This window comes from Hippocampus bargibanti, linkage group LG08 (assembly GCF_051943395.1).
Source record: "Hippocampus bargibanti isolate YZ-2025 linkage group LG08, ASM5194339v1, whole genome shotgun sequence".
NCBI classification, from domain to species: Eukaryota; Metazoa; Chordata; class Actinopteri; order Syngnathiformes; family Syngnathidae; genus Hippocampus; species Hippocampus bargibanti.
The window spans coordinates 9,396,483-9,410,660 of record NC_142741.1 but is presented as its reverse complement, the minus strand read 5'-3'; the positions used below and the strand labels follow the sequence as shown (position 1 = coordinate 9,410,660).

Here is a 14,178-nt window from a genome sequence, read left to right as displayed (position 1 = left end):
CGTCTTCCACCTGCTCAGGATCCAGTTGGTGAACGATCTTCCAATGTCTTTGATGCACCCAGGTGGCTATTTCGGCGATCTTGATGGCAGTTGGCGTTGTGATCAGCACGGTGAATGGCCCCTCCGACTTTGTTGCAGACCAGGGCTTCCTCTTCATTGCCTTGATCAGCACTGCGTCTCCGGGGCGCAGCCTCTGTTCCTGTGGAGGGAACAAAGAGGACTGCGGCAGTACACATGCTGACTGGACCTCTTTTGTTGTAAACATTTCACACAACGATTTTGCCAACAAAGCACCTGGATCTGATTCATTCTCTTGCCAGGGCACACCTTCCCATAATGGGAAGATGAAAGGTCTGCCATGCAAGATCTCAAAGGCGTTAAGCCGTTCTGAGTGGGTGTTATTCTCATATATAATTTAACCAAAAACAGACATTCTGGCAATCTTGTATTGGTATATTTTTTTCCATTAAATGTAAATCTGAACTAATGACGTGAATTTTTGTGCAACAGAATGGAGAAAAAAAACATTGCTCAAATCAATTACAATAAACCATTTTGTCAGGTTTTAAACAGTTCAATAAATGTGTGTGGGTCTGGCATACACGGAGCACGTGATTGTATGGATTTATTCATCTGTCGCAAATCATGCACCATTCTCCAAACCCCAGATTCAACTCTTTTAACAGGAAATATTACACTCACAAGTTGGGTCAAAATACCAGCCTTCACCATATCCCGTATTACAGGAGTGATGCCAATAATAGTATCCTGTTTTAATGGATATTGTTTAAGTCTGGGTCAATAAGTCATTTTAGGGAATACTTCAACTGGTTTTGCTGTTTTAAGTAAGCCCACATCTGTTTTTCCCGATGACCAAAGGGTGGCAGGGACTTCTGGAAAGTTCTCAGCCACTAGAGTGGCCATTAGTCATGATTGTAATGAATAAACCTTTACTGGGTCTCCCATAGCGTCAACTACCAACAACTCCAGAATGTTAACTTTTCTGGGTTTGTACCCTGCTTCTGTTGGTATTAAAGCTATTTGTAGTTGTAAAAGGTCTCTTCCCAACAAATTTATAGGACAATCTCCACTCAAGACCATAGTGACCTTGTATGGAATTAGTCCCTCATCTAAAATTTTTATTGACTTAGAAATAGGTAACAATGTCACTTTCCGATCTGCTGATACCACAGAAATTTGTTGTCGACTCTGAGTGACACCTGGAATGGTGTCTCTTAACACTGATCTGCATGCACCACTATCACAAAGAAATTTGACATCCTTTTTCCCAATTTTTAGCCAATAATAAGGTTTTTCGTTTTCTGGCAAGTCAAGGCAAATACATTTGTCAAATCCAAGATTTCAACTGATTTCATTGATCCCCCTTTCCCACTGTCGTGACTGTTGTCATCAGTTTAGAAATGGGGTTCCTGACGTCAATCTAAATGTTTTGTGCTTTGTCCTTCACCATATCGTGTGTTGTCTGGTCTGTAAGATTTCCCACGTTTCCTTTGCAGTGTATTTTTTCTTTTGCAGTGTCGAGCAATATGCCCTGCACCGCCAAAATTATAGCATTGATCGTCGGACGGCAAATGATTCTTTACCCGATCTTGGTACAACACGTTCTCCATTATGTCACCCATGGCACAGGCCATCACTTGTTTCATCGGCGATACTACACCATTTCCCCACTTTTTTCTCACCACTTCTAGGGCATGTATAGCCCACTCCATGAGATCAACCAACCTTCCAGTTCGGTGTTGGACATAATGTTTGCGAATGAAATCCCCAATTTCCGGCATCAAATTCTGGAGAAATGTTTGCTTAAATTGGTTAACGTTTATGGAATCCTCATCGGCAGATTCAGGAATACAGCTGTGGTTTCTGAAAACATTTTCAAGGTGTCCCCTGAAAGTGTTAACATCTTCGCCACATTGCTCTCTACATTGCTGAATCATGACAAAGTTTGGTGATTTTTTTTCCCACAGTTTTCTGATGTTCTCACACACTGATCTGCGTTGCGATGTCAGCTCCTCATAAGTCATGTTTTGACCTGTTGAAGTTTTCCCAGTATAACACCCTTTCACTCGATTCCAATTATGCCCCAGACATCTCCTGAGAACCTTCAGTGTCTCTTGCCCATTTAGCTGACAAGAAGCACACAAATCCTCAAAATTCTCAGTCCAGCTTTCCGCATTCACAACAAAATCACCTAATCCTTTGTACGCTTCAGCTACGTCACTGTCACACCAGTGGTGGGCCGTCAGGGCCAGCAAGGCCTTCTCTGCTGGCCTAACATAATCAGACATCATTATCATAATTATAATAAAAGTCAATTTCATTAAAAAAAGTATTTTTTCTAAATATATAATTATTCTACATACTGTTTTCTTGATGTTATATTATATCCATTTGGTTATGCTCCTTTCAGTGTTGTAGTTTTAGGTCAGTTTTTATTCCAATCAGAATTCAGCTAGTTTGTGTCGCCAGGCTGTATGAAATCTGACCGACGCCTTCAGAATCAACAGTGCGCTGTGCATGAACGGGCACCTGTAGTTGATATACAGTTGTGATAGCCAATCAGATCACGAGTTGGCACAATAAGGCCAGCTAGAGGGCCTCGCGTTGAACATGACGTACGCGTCGTGTGATTGGATACTCACTTTACCTCAGCCCTCAGCGGAGGCAGCGCTATGCAAATCAACCAAGCTGACAACATATCAGACACAATGGCTGAAGGAGAGGACAACTCGCTGTCGCATGTAGGTAAGCCTATTCTCAAGAACAAATGAAAAAGATTTGTTTACTTTCATTTTCAACAAATAGTTCGTTTTATGAACGTCTTGTTGTTTTTCTTATATTAAACTGACATTTTGTAATTTAGCGTAAAATCTTGTTAAAGATTGCATATTCTTGGTGGACTTCATAAAACTTTTTAGACAAATGATTTTAAATTTCCTTTTATTTTTAAGTGTTTGCAGTATCACGTATAGTGACAAGTTCTAATTGCTGATGCAGATATATTGATGTGTAATTGCTCCGGAAAATAGCCTGTGTTGTAGACAATTAAGGTGATGCCACGCCCAGTACTGCGTGCGGGTGCTTTTGTAAATGATATCTCCATCCATTGTGTCATATATTATAGTATTACTAGGAGCTTCTTGTCTCTTGTCGACAACCATTATAGCTGCAGCTATTTAAAACAATAAACCTCCGGAGTGAAATAAAAAAATCTTTCAATTTCCCAATTTCACTTCCGGCCCTCGCGCACAGTAAATTCCAAAAATCCACCCCTTGTGAATATTATAATTAGAATTATTCTGGTTTTACAGTACAGGCGCGGCAAACCAGACATCTCTCGACCAGTATTAGCATCGATCAGTCGCGTCTATTTTAAAAAATACACCTAAGGCCCGACTTAATGGGGACCCGACTTGGCCCGATCATCAGAAATAGAACCCATAGTTTGAACATGGGCTATAATCGGACGATATCTTCCAATAAAGTCGCGTTACTAGCCTCGATACGTGGATTACGCGCAAAGAAATCCTTCTGGCCACAAAGGATTCCACATTCATTCACCCAACATAGCAGCCTGCTAGCGGCACTCACCCGTGAAAACTCAACCGTGTGGTCAGGTCAGAATGAAGAGGCGCTTCCACCACACACCCCTCAACCGCTTCGGACCCAACCGGCGCGGGTTTTGGCACCAGAATGTTGGGTTATTTTTATCGTTCGCCCTTGGTTCATTGCTTCGACGGGTGTAGATGGAGATCGATGGTTAAATCATCAGGGAGCCAGGTCTTGAACAGAAAGTTGATTTAATTGGGAGAGCACAGGACATCGTGGTATCGGCCGCGGAGGGAGCAGGAGAGAGAGAGACGAACGGGCTGCAGGAGTATTTATGTGGCGCATAGTAATGACGCGACAGGATGTGACGTAATGAAAATGCAACATAGTGTAGGAAGACAGGATATGACGTATGAGGAAGTTCAAAATGTAAACAAAGACGACAGAGCGATGTTTAGAGATGTTTGTATGGCGAATTACCCTAACAGAAACGTCCAATAGATACAAGAAAGAAATGATACACTGTCTCCAGAAGTTAGAGAAAGGTAAACTGTTCGGTTAAAACTTCTTGTTTGTCTTTCCTGGTTCGCGCATTGTCTGGAGTTCACTTGATAAAAATATCAGCAAGTACGATAGATGGTGAACAAAAAAACTACTTTATTCTAATGAGACAGAGAAGGCACTTCTCGTCTCGGTGGGACGAAGACATGAGCACACGAGCAAGGAGAACAAAAAAGACAAAGAGACAAAGAGCAAAAGAGACCGAGCTCCCGCTCTGACAAGTTTTTAAACATACACAGTGGCGATCTGTTGCCCAATCAGTTGCGGACAAGTCGACCTTTCCCGTCCAATCGGTTACGAACAACTCAGCGTTGGGCGGGTCTCAGATTGAAGTTGGAGCTGTTGCTTTTTTCTCCAACGACTATTGAGCTAATAAGGCTGATAGTTTTATTTAACTAAATTAGACTGAAATTAAACGTGCACAATTCATAATATATACTATGCTAAACATGAAAAAACATATGTTTACTTAATCTAAACATGAAATAACGTAATATGTTTACTAATGTGCATAAACACTCTATCATAAACATATAGACAAACAGATGTATTTTAGATTATACCCGGGAGAGGCCACGCCATGCATCTATGGTCTGCCAAAAATACATAAAGAAGGCTTGTCCCTTAGACCCATTGTTTTTAGCATTGACTCCTCTGCTTACAATGTAGCCAAATATCTAAAAACTATCTTAGCTCCGTTGTTTGGGAAGACAGAATGTCACATAGAGAACACCACAAGGTTTGTAATAATAATAATAATACATTTAATTTACAAGCGCCTTTCTGAACACTCAAGGACACTTTACAACAAAGACAACACACAAAACAGTAAAATAATGCATAAAACAATAAATAATAAAACAGCATAATAAATTAGACCATGTAAGCAAGTTTAAACAGGTGGGTTTTCAGGTGAGATTTGAAAGTAGGAAGGGAGTCAATGTTGCGGATGTTGGGTGGAAGTGAGTTCCAGAGTTTAGGAGCGGAGCGGCTGAAAGCTCTGCACCCCATCGTTGTGAGACGGGCAGAGGGCGTGTAGAGGTGGAGGGAGGAAGAGGATCTGAGGGCCCGAGTAGGAACGGAGATTTGAATTAGGTCAGACAGATAGGGGGGGGCAAGGTTATGGATGGCTTTAAATGTAAACAGAAGTATCTTGAATTCAATACGGAGTTTAACAGGGAACCAGTGGAGCTGTTGGAGGACAGGAGTGATGTGGTGAAATGAGGGGGTTTTTGTGATGATCCGGGCTAAGGAATTTTGGACTAGTTGGAGTTTATGGAGACATTTTTGATTGACCCTGAAAAGAAGTGAATTACAATAATCGATACGGGAGGTGACGAGACTGTGGACGAGGATAGCAGTGGTGTGAGGGGTGAGAGAGGGACGGAGACGATTGATATTGCGGAGGTGAAAATATGCAGACCGGGTTATGTTATTTATGTGGGAGTGAAAAGATAGTGTGCTATCAAGGATGACACCCAGGCTCTTAACCTGAAGGGCGGGGGACACGGTAGAATTGTCAATGGTGAGCGAGAAACTGTTTGCTTGTACCGACAAGGAGAAGTTCAGTTTTTTTCGCTGTTTAGTTTGAGAACGTTATGAGAAAACCAGGATTTGATTTCTGAGAGGCAAAGTGTAAGGGATGCAGGTGGAAGAGAGGCGTCGGGTTTACTGGAGAGGTAGAGCTGGGTGTCATCCGCGAAGCAGTGAAAATGAATTCCAAATTTGCGGAAGATATCACCAATGGGAAGAAGGTATATAATAAAGAGAAGGGGCCTCAGGACCGAACCTTGGGGCACACCAGAAGACACAGGGGAGGACCGTGAAGTGAATGAGGTAATTTGGATAAACTGTGAGCGGCCAGTGAGGTAGGAGTGAAACCAACTAAGTGGGGTGTGTGTCACACCTAGAGTGGAGAGTCGGTTGAGCAGGATGGGGTGAGAAATGGTGTCAAAGGCCGCAGATAGATCAAGAAGGATGAGAATAGAGAGGGAGCCGGTATCTGCTGCTATGAGAAGGTCGTTCGTGATTTTTATGAGGGCTGATTCAGTGCTGTGGCGGGGACGGAAACCAGACTGGAATTGTTCGTAGAGGTTATTGTGAGTGAGGTGAGAGTGGAGTTGACAGGCGACGGTTTTTTCGAGAATTTTAGCGATAAATGGAAGATGCGAAATTGGACGTAGGTTATTGAAATCATTGGGATCTGAACCAAGTTTTTTCAGGATTGGTGTTACAGCTGCGGTTTTAAGAGGGACAGGAACAATTCCAGTGGACAGTGAGGAGTGAATAATAGCTGAAATAAAAAGGAGGAGAGCGGGTAGACAAGATTTGATAAGGACAGTAGGGAGGGGGTCAAGTTGACAGGTGGAATTCTTGGACTTGGTGATGAGGTCAGAAAGTAAGGAGGGATGAGGGAGTTCAAAAGACGACAGCAGTTGATAGGGAGTAGGAAGGTTGGGGGAGGGGGGGGGTACAGAGGAGCCGAGGTGCTGGTGGATCTTGTTGATCTTTTCAGTGAAAAACAGAAGTAGTGCGTTGCAGGTGTCTGAGGAGTGAAAGTGTGAGGGGAGAGAGATAGGAGGTTGAATGATTTTGTTGTATAGGGAAAACAGAGTCTGTGGATTCCCACTGTTAGCATCAATCAGTCCAGAATAGTATTCTGATTTTGCGCGTGTGATAGAGTCCTTGTAGTGGGTGAGGTGAGCTGTGTACATGTCCTGGTGGGTGGTGAGGCCGGTCTTTCTGTAAAGCCTTTCCAGGTGCCGAGTTTTCGTCTTGGTGGAGCGGAGTTGGGCGGTGAACCAAGGGGCGGATCGAGTGAATTGGATTGACCGGGATTTAACAGGAGCAAGGGTGTTGAGCATGTGTGCAAGGCCCGTGTTGTATTGGGAAACAAGTTCATCAGGGGGGGAGTTGTAGTCCGGATTGAGGTTGGCAGCCATTGCAGTGAGGGTGACAGTGTCAATGTGTTGGATGTTCCGATAAGTGATGATGCGCGGTGGCTTGGGGAGAGAGAGTGTGATGGGAACGTTAAATGAGATGAGGAAATGGTCCGTTACAGGCAGTTCGTTTGCTGTGCAGTTGGCGGGGGTAAAACCACAGCAGCATATTAAGTCCAGGGTATGCCCTTTTATATGCGTGGGGAAATCAGAGAATTGGTGTAAGCCAAAACTCTCCAATGAGGAAATGAAGTTTTGTGTATGTTGAAGTCCCCAAGGATAATAATATTTGGTGACAGAGTGGAGAGGTGTGTGTGAGGACGGCTGAGAAGTCTTTTAAAAAGTCACGATGTGGTTTAGGGGGACGATATACAGTGGCTATAACTGTGGGAGATGGACCAGAAATTTGACACGCAAGGCATTCAAATGAGAGAGTTTCCGGGACTGGTACTTCCAGATCTCGCGGTAAAATATCGCGAGACCGCCTCTGCGGCCCGAGAGGCGGGGTTTTGAGAGGTAAACAAACCCAGGTGGCGTCGTGTCGTTCAACTCGGAAAAGTCCCCCGCCGTTTGCCAGGTCTCATTCAAACAGAAGAAGTCCAGCTTACGGTCATTAAGGATGTCTTGGATAAGACAACCCTTATCCGTAAGCGAGCGGATGTTCAGGAGGCCTAAGGTGACGCTGGTGGTGTCATTTTGAAAGGCATTGGCCGACCTAGCCAGGCCGGCCAACACACGGTGTTGCACAGAGCGGCTGTAACCTCTGCGTGGCCGGCGGAAAGATGACCACAGGGAGGTGATATCCTTGGAGTCGTCAAGGTGAAAGTCTCAACGTGATCCGCGGTGGATATACCTCCGGGAAGGGCGGCGAGCGATTTCCGGGAATCGGAAAATCGCCTGTGGCACGCTCGTCCACCGGGAGCGGAGTTCAAGCAGCTCTGACGCCGAATACTGCAGCCGTCCAACGGGTCGTTGGAGGAGCGACATGATAGCAACCAGCAACGTCCAGAGACAGGCAGCGTCCAGGTTAGCCCTCAACAGCGGGTACAGGTGGGTGGAGATGGTACGTGTTCTTGTCCGTGTTTTCGTTCGCGGTCCGGATAGACGACCAGAATCACGAGACGATCTGACAGCCAAAGCGGATTGGAGTTCGACCATAAGTTCCTCTGGTGACTGTCGAGTATTTCCAGTGGTTACAGGAATCGTAAAAACCAAAAAGAAGCCAAAATGTTTGCGGGCGAACAGCGGCAGCCAAAAGCGCGCCAGCGTACACTCGACCCGGAAGTGATACACCAAATACCAAATTGTAGAGAGTATCAAAGACATAATATTGGAACCTGAGGAAACATTGGCATCTTACGATGTGACTTCTCTCTTTACATCTGTCCCAACCCCAGCAGCAGTCTCAGTGGTGAGGATGAGACTGCTGGCGGACGTTTTTTCTGCATGAAAGAACCAAACTTAAACCGGACCACATCTGCCAATTATTGGTAATACTACGTATTTTCAATTTAGGGAGAAATTTTACAAACAAATTCATGGTTGTGCTATGGGCTCACCAGTTTTACCCATCGTGGCTAATCTGTACATGGAAGAGATGGGGAAACAGGCCCTCACATCCTTCCCGGGGACAAAACCTAGACACTAGTTTAGAAATGTGGACGATACTTTCGTCATAATTAAAAAACAAGAAATTCAATCCTTCACAGATCACCTCAACTCGGTAGACATCAACATTAAATTTACTCGTGAGGACATTAAAGAGAACCAACTAGCCTTTTTGGATTGTTAAGTAATTATGAAAGAGGACAGAGCGCTAAAAAGAGAAGTCTTTAGGAAGGCTACACACACTGACCAATACTTACTTTTCAATTCTAACCACCCTTTACAACACAAACTAGGAGTTATTAGAACCCTCCAGCATAGGGCTAAACTAATACCAACAAGCGTCGAAGGCAGAGAAAAGGAGTCAAAACATATCAGGAGAGCACTCACTAACTGTGGGTACCCTCAGTGGTCGTTTAACAAATGTCAGAAAGAAAGAATAGGGAATGAAACCAAAAATTCTGAAGATACAAAAAGGAGAGGAGTAGCAGAACCTTACATAGCAGGAGTTTCAGAAAAACTACAAAGAGTCCTTTGGCAACACAAAATTCCTACTTATTTCAAACCGATAGACACTTTAAGGCAAAAATTAGTACATCCAAAAGATAGGCTGCCAAATGAAAAACAAAGTAATGTAGTTTATTCAATACATTGTAAGAATGATAATTGTAAAGAGCAGTACATTGGGAAAACCAAAAAAATTCTAAAAAAAAGACTTTATCAACATCGCAGGGATAATACTAGTGGGCCTCAATCGGCAGTACATATGTACCTAAAAGCTAGCAACCACACATTTGACGACAATGAGGTTAAAATCTTAGCGAAAGAACATAGATGGTTTGAAAGGGGAGTAAAAGAAGCAATTTTCATAAAACAACTACATCATTCATTAAACCGGTTTGGTGGGGTGAGGTTCATATTGGATCGTTCATACAATAGCCTGCTTAAGCAACATAGGTTAGGCAACATTCCTAATGCTGATGAGGGGATAGTGGAGGGAGTGGGGCAATCCGGCCAGTCGTTATTCAGGAATGTAGTAACAATCAGTGGGGCAGCAGGGAGTGGTCCTCTGCTCACCCCAACCTGAGAATAGGGACCTATCATAGCAGTGTCCGGCGCCGCTATGTCTGGACATTAGGGATATATACATATATAGGGCCGATACTACCAGTAAGACTTTAGTTAGCTGAAGAATCATCTTAGATAAGAAGCGAAACGTCCGATACCTTCAAAAAAAGTACAGATGACGGCTGAAGAAACCTTTTCATCAATCCTTACATTATCTCTTACTTGGCGTCCCATTGTAATGATAGTTTTATCCGCATTTTCGTTCACTGGCTTTAATATCCATTCTGAGCCGCAATGTATAAATGTTGAATGTTTGTTCCTTAATCTATAGTGGTGTATGCTATAATCTTGGGACAATTCATCTGGTAAGGCACAAGATACTTTTTCAGGACCTTTAACAGGTGTACCACATTCTTGTTGTAAAACAGCTAATGTACCCCCAAAACTTGCGATGAAGGATGTGATTAAGATGAAAGTCTTGTTTTGAGGGTGCTTCATCAACTTTGTTTTTTTTTCCTTTTTCAACTTAAAATAATTCTTAGGGATGTCTCAGGGGAAAATCGGTCTCAAGAAAAAAGGTCTCAGGAAGAAGTAGGCAATTGGTGATGAGCACTAGGCTATAAAAACACCTTGTTTTCAAATGTAGCGGTGGCTTGTGAGCAACTTTTACCAGACTACCGTTGTCGTCACTGCTATGCAAATGAAGTCCTCGTCTAGGAGTTCTGGGTATCCTCAGCAAGCTCTGTCAGGTTTCTGTTTTTGCAGTGTGACTGGTGGATCCAGGTGTTTTTTCCTTGTACTTTGACTGGAGTTGGTGTTGAAAAGATGACCTTGTATGGACCGACCCAGCGAGGGCTCGTCCAATTCTTTTGCTTGATGACTTTGATGAAGACTTGATCATCTGGGGTCAATTGCTTGTCTTGCTGAAATAGTTTTTCCTATGGTAATTTATTGATTTTCATACAATCTCTCTGTCCCAAAGTTTCTTTTATGTAGTAGAACAAGTCATATACTGAATCTGGTTGTTTTTTTGTCCGAAGTTTCAAGTCTGGTATGTGAAAAGGTCTCCCATAAAGGATCTCAAATAGTGTCGTTAGTCAATGTCTGTCCGTCAGTCGGTAGAATATGCATACTCATTTTTACTAGATCTCTATAATCTAGCCATGGCCTACCGGTTTCTTCAGTGCACTTGACCAATTTGTTTTTAATCACTTCGTTTGTTCGCTCTATTAGCCCCAGAGATTTTGGATGATAAGCGCTGAGTCGCTTCCTATGTTGACTTAACCTTTCAATGACGTCATTCACGAGTGTATTCCATTATCAGATCTGATTATTTCTGGGATCCCAAATATCGGAATTATTGTTTTGCACAACGCCTTTGCTACCGTCAATGGATCTGGTTTGGCTGTTGGAAAGAGTTCAACCCATTTACAAAATGCATCTATAATCACCAGGCAATACTCCACCCCTTTAACCTCTGTTAATTGGATGAAATCCATGTGTATTGCTTGAAAATGGTATGTTGGCTGAGGAAATGCCCCCCTTTTTGGGCTTACCTGCCCCCGAGGGTTGTTTCTAATACATCTTAAAAACTGTCTGCAAAAAAAAATGTGAATATGAATTAAAGCCGTAGTGTCAATTTACCAACTCACACATCCCCCTGCCAGTCCCGTACTTGGTCCCACATCTCCCTGGATTTCGTCACAGGCCTTCCCCCGTCCCGTGCCAAGACGGTCATCCTCACTGTGGTGGACCGCTTCTCCAAGTCGGCCCACTTCATCCCTTTGTTGTTAGAGATGTGATGTAGTCGGGAGTCCGATCATAGGCTGTAGGTCTATGGCGCAGTCATACGGTCGGTGAGGTTGCAGAGATTGTGTGCGGTCTTTGCTGAACGCCTCCCGCAGATCGTGGTAACAACGCGGCACGCCCTCGAGACAAATCATCTCGGGCGAGCCGCCACGGGAGAGGTTGCGCCCTGCTGTGGCCGACCGCAGAAAGTTTGCATAACAGTGGGGGCTCCAACCCTGTATGGTGGGACCCTCCCAAGAGATGGAAGGGTCATGGGTGCTGAGCCAGGGGAGGCCCAGAACGAGCGCTACGTTGCGGGAGGGCATGAGAAGGATATGGCGATGCTCGACGTAGTTGCCCGAAAGCCGGAGTTTGTGATGTGCGGTGACTCGGGTAACCCTGGCTAATAATCGGCCATCCTGGTCGAGAATCACTTTGGGGACCGTTAGCTTCTCAATGCCGCAGCCCAACGATGACGCCAAACTGGGGTCGATAAAGCACCCATCTGCCCCTGAATCCACTAACGCCCGTATTGCGAGGGAATGGAAGGACCAATCAACTCCCCGTCCAACTCCAACCGCTTAACTGGCTCGATGACTCAGACGGGAACTGCTGTCGCCGTTTGGAACGGGACTCACCGGCGCTGGGGTCTTCGTTGGGGGGCCTTGAGTACGATGTCCTCCAGGGTTAGCATGATTGCTTCCGCCCCCCATCTGCATCGGCTCGTGGCTCCCCTCCTGACGCCGGGCCCGCTCGCTGATGCTGGGTGAGGACGAACGCCGCCAGATCCCGGGTTCGCCTGCCCGCTTGCCGCCTTGCTCACGCATCCTCTCCTGGAGATGATTGTCGAGGCAGAGGACGACGCCGATCAGTTCATTGAGAGTTGTGCCCGCCTCGCGGGTTGCCAACTCGTCCTTGAGAGCGGCGGTGAGTCCACGGCGGAACACTCCTCTCAGCGCCCGATCATTGTACCCGCTCCGGGCGGCCAGGATGAGGAAGTCGATGGAGTATTCGGCGGCCGAACGCATACCTTGCATGCAGTCCAGGAGTAGTCCCTGTGCCTGGCACTCTTTTATTGGGTGGTGGAACACCTGGTGGAGCTCTGCCACAAAGTCCTGGTAAGACGCATCGAATTCGGGTTGGAAATCCCGGACTGCCAACACCCAGGATGCCGCCTGGTCTGTGAGTAGGCTTGTTACAAATGCTACCTTAGCTTCGTTGCTGGCATATGCGGAGGGTTGTTGGTGGAACACCAACGAGAACTGCATGAGAAATTGGGCGCAGTGCCCGGTCTCACCTCCGTAACGTGCTGGGTGTGGTAAGTGGACACCGCGACTGCTTACTGAGGGGGTGGGGGGGGGGGGGGGGGGGCGTCAAGGTCGTGGCGTGTTTCTCAACCTCTTCAAAGCATTGAACCAGCATGGACATCATACCGCGTATCTCCGTGATATCTTGTTCCAGCTGGTTCTAACACTCCGCCTGTTGAACTAGTGCGGACATGAACATGTCTCCATCGGCGGGATCCATTGTGGCCGGTGTATTCTGTCATGTCCGCACGAGGTGTGGGAACAGGTCTCGTCGGACAAAAAGGGAGCTGGATCAAAAATACTCGATGGAGACAGTAATTGGTTCAAAAAGAGACTTTACTTGAGACACGCAGGGGGAGAACAGAAAATAACAGGACAAAATAGCGAGGCAGCAACAACCGAGCGAGACCAACCTGGCATATGGTGAGGCAAAAAGTCACAATGGGGAAATACACCAGTGAATACCGAGCCTAACCGGGTGACTTTTATAGTCAGAAGGCACAATCAGTGGGATTGGAATCAGGTGTGCGAGCCCGGAGGAGCAGGGAGGGGAGGGGTGCGCACCTGACGCCAATCAGGATGTGACACAGCAATTGACTGTTTAAAACAAACTGTTATTTTTCCTTGAGAGGTTTTAACTTTCTGCTTTCTAACTTTCATGGTCGCCAAAACATGTCAGGTATTTGAACACCTACACTGTCTGTCTATTTTGGTTTATTTCAATCAGTTTTGTATACTTCAGCAACCTTGTAAATTTGGGCCCCATGCATTTTAGAATTTGGCCCCCTTTTCAGACACAAGGGGGCCAAATGGTCCCCTTTTTAAATTTGTGAGATGCATCCCTGTGTGTGGTCCATTTGGTAGTCAGTGAAAAAAGCTGTTCAACTTTGTTAGCAGCAAAACACCTAGTTAACATGTTTGATTTTTGTCTTGGTTATTCCATCTGCAATCCCCCTCCTATCGCAAAAAGACTCGAAAATCTTCGTTCAGGGAGTTTGGCCCGAATGGGACGACGATTGTGACCAACTTCTCCAATCTGCTGATTTGCAGTTTGCAAATCGAGAAAAGCCGTCGGTCATGTCGTTCTTATTCTGGAGAAGGTACTAAACGTGCTGTTATTTTTCTGCATGTAACAATGTGTCTTGCCTGTGATTGGATCATTATGAATCCCAAACTCTTCCTCTTAATTGGGCCGAGCTTTCAGAAGAAGATATAATTTATTCTATTATGTCAATGCACTGTGTGAAATCAGTCATCAGGACTATGCCATTATCTTTCTTTAGAAGTAGCATCAGTCCGGCTTGAAGCTTGGTGTGGACCCCAAGAATACATTTTATCTT

At 45.1% G+C, this 14,178-nt stretch overlaps 1 protein-coding gene across 1 annotated transcript in view; it reads right to left on the bottom strand.

Annotated features, from left to right (window-relative positions):
- The window catches only part of LOC148894524 (uncharacterized), a 37,014-nt gene extending 23,956 nt beyond the window's left edge, over positions 1–13,058 (bottom strand). The window contains exons 1-3 of the mRNA XM_089002140.1: positions 13,004–13,058; positions 12,740–12,840; positions 12,170–12,646 (exon numbers count right to left, since the gene is read on the bottom strand). Of these exons, the coding sequence (XP_088858266.1) occupies positions 12,170–12,646; positions 12,740–12,840; positions 13,004–13,058 (633 nt within the window). The remainder of the gene's footprint in view (positions 1–12,169; positions 12,647–12,739; positions 12,841–13,003) is intronic.
- Positions 13,059–14,178: the final 1,120 nt, after the last annotated feature.